At 33.2% G+C, this 12,221-nt stretch overlaps 1 protein-coding gene across 3 annotated transcripts in view; it reads right to left on the reverse strand.

The window, feature by feature from the left end:
- The window catches only part of LOC145269726 (uncharacterized), a 59,014-nt gene extending 50,678 nt beyond the window's left edge, over window positions 1–8,336 (reverse strand). For all 3 annotated transcript variants that reach the window (XM_080125452.1, XM_080125450.1, XM_080125451.1), the window contains exon 1: window positions 8,183–8,336. In XM_080125452.1, the coding sequence (XP_079981578.1) occupies window positions 8,183–8,274 (92 nt within the window). In that variant the 5' untranslated portion in view covers window positions 8,275–8,336. The remainder of the gene's footprint in view (window positions 1–8,182) is intronic.
- Window positions 8,337–12,221: the final 3,885 nt, after the last annotated feature.

Genomic DNA, 12,221 nt, shown 5'->3' on the forward strand with positions numbered 1-12,221 from the left:
TAATATTGAGCTCTGACGTTATAGATAGTTTTTTTTTTTTTTACATAGGCATTACCACTTATCAAGGCCAAGAGGCCACTTGAGGATAAGGGTTAAAGAGTGTACAGTAGAAATTGAAAAATGTAGTAATCGTTAATAATGGAAATTCGGCAAATTTGTTAACTTATATGGAATGGCTCATCAAAAACTTGTATACGTTGGACTTGAAGACAGCTGGAAAGCAGGAAAACGGAAGACAATTCCACAGGCGTGCAGTTCTAAGAAAGAAGCTTTGTTCATGTTTCTTGTGAAAGTCTGGCGAGGGGGGGGTACCATAGATTGGAGCTCAGCCAAGCACTTGCCATGAAAATAACGATAAAACAGAGACAAACTCGCAACATCTCTTCTATAAGAAAGAGGTTGGAGGGACATCTGCTACGAGGCTACAAAGTCTATTTTGAACACTATCGAGGCAGGATGTCCTTTCTAGCAGCTCCTACCCAGATGTGGCAACAGTACTCCATCCCTGGACGTACCTGGCTCTTATATAGATAGAGAATTGCATCAGCAGTGAGATATCTACTGGATTGATAGAAGGATCCCACCATTTTTCCAGCGGTCTTGGCAACGGATTTAATGTATGTGTTCCATTTAAGATCAGGAGTAAAGGTCAAGCCCAGAAGCTTGTTAAAACAGGAGGCCTCCCAACATGAAAGCCATCCATTTCAGTTGATGCCAGATGAGGATCAGAGCGTTGATGATGTAAAGATAAAAGCTTGGTTTTAGATGCATTAAAAGTAACAAGCCACTCTTTCCCCATTGTACCACTTGATCAAACAAAGAAATAATTTTGATTATATACACGTGAACGAGTTAGAGAGTTAGTCACTTAAAAGTGGAGAGTTAAGAGTTGGTAGAGTTTCAGTCAAGGAATTGGACAGTCTCTGGAACGTCTGGAAGTAATTTGGTGCAAAGTATTGAGAAATATATAGAGAAAATAAGTGTGCGAATTCCGAAGGCAGAATAAAAGGTTCATCTGTTTAGTTACACATGTTTTAATTACCAAATAGTTTTAATGATACGATTCGGTAATCCTGTGTAACTCAGCAGATAAAACGGTAATAAAAATATATATATATTTGCTCCGCAATAGTATTGAGCACTCTCTTCAGGTTTTTACTAATTACCAATAACAAAACCCTGAACTCTATCTCTTTGCAAACATGGGAGTTTAAGCTATTTTGGGCTTTGATCATCTTGCCAATGTTGCCGTCTAATGCTTTCTCCAAGGTTAACCGATCATAATTTTATGAACTGAAGGAAATTATCATTAAAACATGGTAACGTTTGAATACATGGTTAAGTGGCAGTTTTAGTCATTTAGAATTGCTTTGAAGCTTCACTGCTCACTCATTTTTCGACTGAATTTCAAACAATTATTACAGTTTATAGATCACCTTTTCAGCTATATCGTAAAAAAAAAAAAAAATTTTAGTGTTCGTTCAGTAAAACAAAAGTTATGATGAATTTTCTGGTGTTTAAAATCATAAAAAATGGAGGGCCGTGAGTGACGCTTTTTATGAGTGGTTTTCATAGCAACATTGTCGCTTCAGTGACTACTATCGTGAAAAGAGAAGTAACTTGTGAAGCAGACAGAATGAAAGCATGAAAGGGGAATAATTGGGGGGATTTTATTGAAAGCAGACGAGTGTCGTACATTGTTAATACATATGTGTTTATGGGGGCAAAAAAATTCTTAATGCGGCAATATTTTAAATTATAAATTTATTATATTTTTTACTAGAATATCTTGTCATTTTATTTTCCAGTTTTAACAACTAGTCCTTTACTTTTCCATGTTTAAGCTTAACCATATTACTTTTCATGCTCGCGTTTTTCTATAATTAAATCATGTTTAATATTCAAACATTTACAAACTATACACTTCATTCATAAGTGAAAATATATGGCTGTCATATTTGTGCTGTTTTTGCTAAGTTTTTTTTTTTACACAGTGATCACCACTTATCAAGGCCCGGAAGCCACTCAGTGATAAGGGTTATTGCAAGTACATTACGTTAGTGTGGAGATTTGATGAAGTGTTTACTTAAGGGGGCGGTTCATAAGTACACAAATAAAAAATAATTGTAATGAAAATGTAGTGATAGTTGCTTTTAAATCTCAGTTATGTTCTTTTTTTGTTCAACTATAAATTTTATAGAATGAGACTTTGTTTTTCTATTCTACAAGTGATTGACTCTATAAGCAGCATAGTTTAAAAGAAAGGGAGAAAACAAGAGAAGATAAAAATGTGTCTCACCAGTTATGAGATGCCTTAAATAAGTTTCCAAACTTTTTTGTACAGGCATTTTACATTGTTGTAGGCTCTTGAAGATTCAGTATGTCATTGCTATACAGCTTATGAGATGACTGACAAATTTTTATGATTTCAGGAACAGGAACAGCAAGATTTGGAATTCACTCAACCAAAGTTTGATGGTCACAGCTGGTGAATTTCAAAAATGCAATCTGGACATGAGGATATTTTAGCAGAACAATATGCAATAAAATTCTGTTTTAAACTTGGAAAACAAACCACAGAAATGTATGGAATGCTTCAGACTGCTTTTGGGCCATCTTGCATGAATCAAACATCGGTTTTTGAGTGGCATAAGAGATTCAAGGAAGTCAGGAAATCTGTGAGGGATAGTGAGTGGTGCGGGAGGAGTAAGGAATTCAGAACACCAGAGTTGATTGGCCAAATAAAGAATTTCATGGATAAGGAGAGTTATGTATCTATAAATACATTAAGAGCAGTTTGATGTCAGTGTGGGAACTGTAACACAGTTATTTGCAAGGAACTGAAGATGCAGAAGATTTGTGCAAAGTTTGTACCAAGGGTGCACAGAGAAGATCAGAAAGAAACACGTTGTCATGACTAGTCACTGACCACCGAACAATCAGCATGACCTTCTTTTGGTGCAACTCTGGCTTTGTGAAGTGTCATGGAGCTTTATCGGTGTCTAACCACTGAGCTGAGTGTCGCCAGTTGTCATAAAGCACCCATGTGTCATCACAAGTCACAACCTGGTAGCGAAACGGGTCATTCTTGGTGCATAAAAGAAAGGAAAATGACATTTTATAATAGTGTTTATTTTGGTTGTTGTTCAATATATGAAAGGCACCCATTTATAAAGATTTTTTTTGTCTTTCCAATCTCTGTCATGTGGTTGGAAATTGTCGTATACATTACGTCTAATTCATAAACAAGTTCTCAAACAGTTGTGCATGGAGTGACTTTGACTTAGGCTCTTAATTGACCGTTGCCAACATCCAATAGCCGATCACTATACTCATCGTTTTCAAGACACGCCGCTGCCACGAAATTTCTTAAACCACCATTATGCTGTGAGTTCAGTAGTGGTTTCTGGACCAAACGCTTCATTGATATCGCAAGCTGTTTCAGCAGCTTTTCAGCCTAGCTTGTATTGAAATGAGAAAATTATGCGGATTTGTTTTTATTCCATCTTGTATTCAATGTTCTGAAAAGGAGACATTGTTTTAAAATGGTCATAATTTTAATGATTAGCTCGAGCAAAGAACGCTCTTTAAAATGATTTATAAAGTAAAGGTATTATACCGAAAACTTATTTGAAAATACATCATGAAATCAAAATTAAAAATTTCGCAAGCTGTGATGAAACGAAAATAGCATATTCCAAAAATTATGTCAATTGATCAAGTACTTTTATTTAGCAATACGGCATATTTGTGATCATCACTAAGTACCAGAAATGCCGGAAGTAAATGGTTACAGCAAATTTCGTGCCCCCTAATGAAAAAGTTTCGAGTGATTGTTTCTTTTCAGTATTGACTTTAAATATAATAAATAAGAATATCTGAGGACCAAGTTACTCTTCTACCTACTTTGATAAGTTTTGTGTTTGAACATATTTTAAAATATTATTTTCGGTTAAAAAAAAATAGTGCCAAGTTGATAAGTTAAAGCAACAACAGCATGGCTAGGTGTATCAGAACTTTTGACACCCCTACCACAAAACTGAATAAAATATAAAAAAACTCGTAATTTCTCTTTTAAAAGTGGGTTGTTTATTTTCCTTATGGATTATATTTCCAAAATAAACTATTAAAGTTGTATAAAATGTAATAGAAATATTTTTTTTTATTTTTTAAAAAACAGTAATGAATTTTACGAGTTCAGTATTTTTCAATTTTTAAACTTTAAAAATCTATCAAAATTTTTCTATTGATTTTATTTTTACGATATTTTCAGGGTCAATGTGAAATTTTATGCTCTTTCCAATAAACCGAATTTAATATTTTAGACAAACGTTTTTTTTTTAATTCACGTCCCCCCCATTTTGAAATGTCTATTAAAAAGTAAATAATTAATTTACTCACCAAAGTGTTATATATCACAAATTGAAGATAAAAGATCAATAAATAATATATCCAAATTTAAAGCAAAAAACAAGTAGTGTTTTTTAGAAATTTACCTGTAAAGTCCGAAGTTTAAAACCTTTTTTTAAAAAAACCATGTTTGTTTGTTTTTGTTTTTTATAGTGAAACCTTGGTCCTTGCTCCTTTGATTGAAAAAAAAATTAAGGCTTGAATTACATTTTTTCGAGGAGTTATAAGCTTGGAAAGACAGGGGGTAGAATTATTCAACATTTTTCACAAAATTTCTGACACACCTACAGCATGGCCCATCCCGAATATTCGTTTGTTTACTTTCACGTATCATGTATCAGATATATTTTGGGGGGCAAAATTTTACGTTTTTCCCATCTTGAACATTCACACTTCGAATGACGACTTATATAGGTTATCGAGTATGCTGAAAACGAATATCAAATTTAAATTTTGCGGAGGCAAGTACTTTTCTGGATAGCAAGAAATTTTTCCAATGTATTATTTAATAAGTCACTTATAAACTTATGTTACCGTGCTGAAATAATAACGTTATTATTTAGAAAGCCATTCTTGACATGGGAAGGAGAGGGTATTTTGTAACTATTTTATACTTCCACCTAACAATTTATGAAAAAAAAAAATATTGTGATACTTGAGTTTAATTTGAAAATACTATTTAAAAGTTTGGTAGGGTAACATAAGTGCATAAGCACACTTGATAAATGTCAGTGGCGTTCGTCATTCTTAACATGAGGAGGAGGGGGCGTTTTGTGAAACACCTGCATATAAGTATGTTTTAGTTGGGGAAAAAATGACCACCAGTAAAAACATAATGGATTACATTGGATAATTAATATCTAGAAAACAACTTGTCTGCAGCAAATTTAAATGTGATATCTATTTTCAGCATACTCGAAAACCCGCAAGAGTCGTCAATTTAAACGTGACTCTTGAGATGGAAAGAGAGTAAAAAAGGAACTCCTGACTCTTGTCTCCCAATTTTTCGGCTGCTAAAATTTTAATCACATGATTTCGGTGTAGTAACAATAAAATATACCATTCATTCAATTGCCGCTTGTTATGGATTTAGCTGAATACGATATTAAAAATCACTTTATTGGTACTTAACCAGGTACTGGTCGCGATTTGAGTTCCCTGCCGAAACCATAAAAAACAGACTTCTCCCTACGCATGAGCAAAGGGGACATGTTTTAGAAATTACTACACATTAATAATATCTCACTTTTATCGCCTTTGTTTTTTATGACTTTTATCGACTTTTTCTTTTTTTTTAAAATAGCATTTTCTTTTTAAATGATGACGTTTTTACTGTTTATGAATATTAAAAGAAAAATAATTACTAAATATTTATTAATAAAAAAATTGGTGCTGCTAGTGCCCTTATGATCCGCGCTATAGTTTAAATCGTATTTCTAAGTTTAAAGTTTAATGTTTTTTTTTAATTCAATTGTAAGGTTAAAGTAGAGAATAGGTACAAAACACCATTTTGTGGTACTAGTAGTGCGCTTATTGATCCGTGCTGAAATAACGTTATTATTTAAAAAGCCATTCTTAACATGGGGAGGGTGTTTTGTACCTATTCTCTACTTTAACCTTACAATTGAATAAAAAAAACATTGAACTTTAATTAAACTCTTAGAAATACGATTTAAACTATAGCGCGGATAGTGCACTAGCACCCATTTTTTTATTAATAAATATTTAGTAATTATTTTTCTTTTAATATTCATAAACAGTAAAAACGTCGTCATTTAAAAAGAAAATGCTATTTAAAAAAGAAAAGAAAAAGTCGATAAAAGTGACACATAAACAGTAAAACTTATAAAAAGTCGATAAAAGTGATTAAAAACAAAGGCGATAAAAGTGAGATATTAATAATAAATGTGTAGTAATTTCTTTTATTTCAATATTCATAAACAGTAAAACTTATAAAAAATCGATAAAAATCCATAATCGTTAAGTTACTATGGCAACTAAAACATGCCCTTTGCTCATGCGTAGGGAGAAGTCAGTGTTTTTTTATGGTGTTCAGCAGGGAACTCAAATCGCGACCAGTACCCTTAACCAGGTTGGCGGGTATTTTTTTAAAAACTATTCTGTACTTTCACCTAACAAATTCATACACAAAAAAGATATCGTAAAACTTGAATTTATATATATCATTTTATTATATAGCATTTTTAAGTTAAATTCAAGTTCTACAATATCTTTTTCGTTTATAATATGTAATGTTTTTTTTTGTTTTTTTTTAATTAAGAATTTAAATCATGAATTTATTCAAACGGTCCTTTATCTCGCTAAGTCATTTCCCTCCCCCGCTCCAAAAACATGTATAATAAAATGAATTCAATTTTTACGATACTTTTTTTGTTTGTTGGGTGAAAGTGTAGAATAGTCACAAACCACTCGCCAGCCTGGTAACATAAGTGCACAAGTATTAATAAAGTGATTTTTAATATTTTATTCAGCTAAATCTATAACAAGCTGCACTTGAATGAATGGTTTATTTTATTGGCGCCGTCGCTACATCGTAATTAAAATTTTTAAAGACAAAAACTTGGGAGACAAAAAAGTCAGGAAATTCGTAAAAAAAAAAACAAAAAAAAAAACTTTTTTTTTTCGAATAAATATATTTTAGGAAATACTATTTTTGGAACTGTTAAAAATGTGTGTCAATAAATATATTTTAAAATATTTAAATAAACCTATTTATTTGAAAACAAAAATGCAATATATTCATAAAAGTAAATAAACATATTTAAAAAAAAATAGTTTACGGATATTTTTATTTATTATATTTTTAAAGTCAATACTGAAAAAAAAAAAGCAATAACTCGGAAGTTTTTTTTCATAAGAGGTCAGATAATTACAATGTGTGAACATTGCCTTTATTTAAATTTTTGGGGTTTGTATTACTGTACACATAGATTCGAAAAAGTTGTCAAAAAACAAATATATAACAAATAAATGTTATCAAAGGCAAGATAAGTTACTTTTCTACCAAACTGGATATAATTTTAGTGTTTTTATTTAATGTAACATGTTTATTCAGTTCGAAAAGCATACAGTGTTTACCGATGTATTGGAAAATTCAAGATGACGCCCTCTCTTTAACACGGTAAGTTCAGGAAAAGATGTTATAAATAATAAACTAGACAAAATACTGTTAGAAATTCGCTCAATATATGTTACCGTGACATAATTTGACATATATTCGGTGTTTTTTAATAGTATTTTGTCTAGTTTATTATTTATAACACCTTTTCCCAAACTTACCATGTTAAAGAGAGTGTCGGGCGCCATTTTGAATTTTCCAATACATCGGTAAACACTGCATGTTTTTCGAGCTGAATAAACATGTTGCATTGAATAAAAACACAAAAAATGTATCCTGTTTGGTAGAAAAGTAATTTATTTTGCCTTTGATAATATTTATTTGTTATATATTTGTTTTTTGACAACTTTTTCGAATCTATGTGTACAGTAATGCAAACTCAACTTTTTTTATTAAATGAACACATATGCAATCGCGGGAACTCAAGGAAGATCTCCACTATAGATGGTAACGTTCAATGCTGCCAAGAACAAGCTCGTTTCCTAAGAAACCTCCTCAACCCCCAATAGCTAAAGATACATTACTTGAAAGTACTTCTTCAAACCCCTCGGTTAAACGTTCACAGGGAACATCGAGGGCATTGCCATGGCTGCTGCAAAGCTGCTCTCTCTACCGTGCTAGAAAGTTACTTACGTTTGAAAGTATCCTGTACCTCTACAAGGCCACCATTCGCCGATGTATGGAGTTGGAGTATTGTTGTCACATTTGGTCAGGTTCTGGTGCATCTGCTTCTAGTCTCTCACTCCTGTAAGTAAGGCATGTCAGGAAATAGACGGTGACAGTTAATTTCTCGTCCCCTGAAGGAAAAAGTTCCTAGTTAAATTTTTTTTTCTCGGTCGTATCATCAATTTGTATTTATTTTGCATTATATTGAATAGGTTTTGGACCTATGAAGTCAACATGTATTTATTTCTGTGAAAATGTGTAAATAAATATATTTATCTATAAAAGTGAAATTGTCTGGGTGTGTACATTTTCCTACCAAACTACTCTGTCAGTATTCAGTCTACAGACTCGAGATTTGACATCAGGTGTATTGGGATTTGAGAAAATTTTTTTAATCGGTTTTCGGCCAGAAAATTGGATGTCAAAGGGTCAAAGTTCGATGATTTGACCTTTGAAATCTCTACCAAACTCCTCCGCCAAACACTTGAAATTTTAGATGTAAGTTACTTGGACATGGATCAAATTTTTGAATTTGATTTGAGCCCAAAACAACAAAACGTTAAGGGGTCAAAATTGGGGTCAAAGTTAAAATAAATTTGACTTCTCAACCAATTTTGGGTCTAAACATTTGAAATTTTGCATAAAGGGTATTCAGATATGCAGCAAGCTTTTTAATCAGTTTTTGGATGAAAATTTGGTTGCCAAGGGATCAAAGTTTAAAGAGTTGACCTTTGCAGACTCTACCAAACTCCTCCGCCAATTTTGGGCCTAAATACTTGAAGTTTTAAATGTAGGTTACCTGGACATTAGTCAAACGTTATATATATATATATATATATATATATATATATATATATATATATATATATATATATATATATATATATACACGCATAAAGTTATGAACAGTTCAACAGTTCATACAACTAAGGCAAAGCTGGGCTGAACTGCTAGTTTTACAAAACGAAAAAATTTCCACTGACAAGTGTTTCGTCATCTACAACTTGTTAGAGTGGCTGAATCTAGCGACAAAACACGTGTCAGTGGATAATTATATTTGAAAATAAACAATACATATGTTGATCCCCATTTGGAGGTACAAAATTTGGTCAAAGGGAAACTTATTCCCAACTCGCATTTTGGTAAAAATACACTTTCATATAAATAATTGAATTCATTCAAAAAGTATCGCTAACAAAAACAAATAAACAATATTATCTCTCTCTCTCTCTCTCTCGATATATATATATATATATATATATATATATATATATATATATATATATATATACACACACAAGGGCCTGACAATACTTTTCGGACACTTTAGTATTCGACTTTCCGAGTACTATAGAGTGGCGAAATTCCTTCAATAGAAAAGCATAAACATACAAAGCAATAACTGTAATAAAAATGGAAGAAAATCGATTAGGTAAGAAAAAATATTTAATTTTCATCATTTTTTACAAAACACACGCAACATTATTTTTTGGACATCGTTGAAAAACTGTTAATAGTCTGTAATATCACTTTTCTTAATAACTTTTATCAATCTCTCTTCATAATCAAACATATGCACAATAACAACTCTACGTGTTTCTATTAGTTGTTTTTTGGCATCTAGTATTCGTTCCCATAGTTGAGCCTCTTTCGTTATTTCAGGTCCATGATAGATAAGTTGCGCAAACATTTCCCAAACATTTTCCATTAAATTTAGATCTGGGCTTTTTGCAGGCCATTCCAAAGTAGTCATATTCGTTTTAGCCATCCATTCTTTCATGAGTTTTGACGCATGGATGCTGCTGCAATTGTCTTGCTGTAGAACGAAACCATTCCCCATCTCTCTTCTTATCCTTGGTAGGACTTTCTCGTCCAGCAACTGTTTGTAGTTTTCACTGTTCTGTCATCCTTTCAGCCACTCCAACCATATATTTCCATTAGCAAATATCATACACCAAACCATAACTCCTCCTCCTCCTCCTCCTCCAATCTGTCGTTTGTTCAGTACAACAGGCTCACCCCTTATCTACCAAGTACACCATCCATCGGTCCCATCAAACTTGAAACGTTTCTCATCAGTAAAAATAACCTTCTTAAATTCAACATGTTTTGTTGACCACTTTTTAGCACACTCCAGTCTTGCTCGTTTGTGTTTCTTTGTTAGTGTAATTTTTTCTTAGCCTTTGCATACTTCAAACCAATCCTCAGCGTTCTTTGTACTGTTCGGACATTTATATCCAATTCACATTTCTCATTCACTTTTCTTGCTGTAACTTTTTCTCCAAATGTCAAAAGCCTTGTCACGGTCCTCTTCATTCTCCTTTCAGTCCTCTTGCCAATTGATCTTTTCCGTCCTCTCTTCTTTTTCCGCTTGGAGTTTGTCTTCAGCATATATTCGACCGTTGATTTCAACAGCTTCAACTCCATGGTGATCCTTCTGATGCTGAGGCCATCCTCCCACTTCTTCGGTGCCAAACAACCGCTTCTTTTGAATGCATTTTACCTCATTAAGCTTAATTGTTTTGCCAGTAGAATAGAACAGATAATGGATTTTCATGATGACAGCTAAGTGTACAAGCAGAAAATTTGCATACAGCAACATATACCTGAACATAGCTCTAAATAAAATAGGATTTTTTGTCATGTCTGAAAAATAGTGTCGCGCAAGTTTTTGCAAAAATCAGAAAAAAACTAAAATTATCAAAGCCAAACAAAAAAAACATGATTACACTAGTAGTGGATTTTCACTCCTCAACTACGTACTTACAATCTCAAAAGTTTTTGGCACTAGTAACCACCTTGAAGTACTTTTTCAAAGTGTCCAAAAAATATTGTCGAGCCCTGGTATATATGTACATATATTTTTGTGTGTGTGTGTATATATGAGTGAAAGAATGCCAAAAAGCATATTCCAAATTTCATAATGTTAACCATCTTGAATTTATTCCTTTAATTCAGTTGACATTTACAATTCTTGACAGTATCTGTTTCTTAGCACAAAATCAATCACTTAATTATTATATCAATCAATAAATCTATTATGCCCTTAACTCATCAGAAGAAATAGCAACAATCAATCTGTCAAAAGGAAATAAAGTGTGATTTGAAATGATTAAAATCTAAAAATTGGAAGAGAAGCCGCAAATACGTTTAATACGTTTCCATTATCTAAACAATATGATATAAATGTGGGAGTGCCTCTATTGTTCCTGATATTCATAAATGACCTCTCCGACAAAATTGCCTCTGAGATGGGTATATATGCTGATGACACCACACTCTATAACAGGCATGACAGGAAAACAAATAAACACATATCTAAAGAAATGGCAGAAACACTAGAGGATGACCTCCAATCTGTAGTTGAATGGGGACAAAAATGGATGGTCACGTTCAATGCCGCCAAGACTAAACTGGTTTCCTTCAATAATTACAAGAAACCTTTACCACCTATAGCAATGGCCAACGACTCTTTATCTGAGAGTACATCTTTCAAACTCCTTGGCCTAACGTTCACAGGAAACATGAGTTGGAACAATTACATTGAAAGCATTGCCAGGGCCACTGCAAGGAAGATCGGCTCTCTCTACCGTGCTAGAAAACTACTAACACCCGAAAGTATGCTGTACCCATATAAGGCCATCATTCGCCCATGTATGGAGTATTGCTGTCATATTTGGGTTGGTACATCTGCTACTAGTCTCTCGCTCCTTGACAAGGTTCAAAAGAGAGTTGCAAATCTGACAGGCTTGAACTGGCATCTAAGCTTCAGCCTCTGTCCCATCAACGAAATGTTGCATCCCTCTGCCTATTCTACAAGTATTTTAATGGTGAATGCTCTGACGAACTGCAAGCACTTGTGCCTCCACGACGTGAACACCCTCAACAAAGCCGACAGGCTGCAAAATCCCACCCCCACACTGTAGAGATCCCTAGATGTAAAAGATCTTTCTACTCCAGTAGTTTCTTCCCCAGAACTGCTAGACTCTGGAATTCCATTCCAGGT

The sequence above is a fragment of the Euprymna scolopes genome, chromosome 45 (genome assembly GCF_053919585.1).
Source record: "Euprymna scolopes isolate OS-2025 chromosome 45, ASM5391958v1, whole genome shotgun sequence".
Lineage (NCBI taxonomy): Eukaryota > Metazoa > Mollusca > Cephalopoda > Sepiida > Sepiolidae > Euprymna > Euprymna scolopes.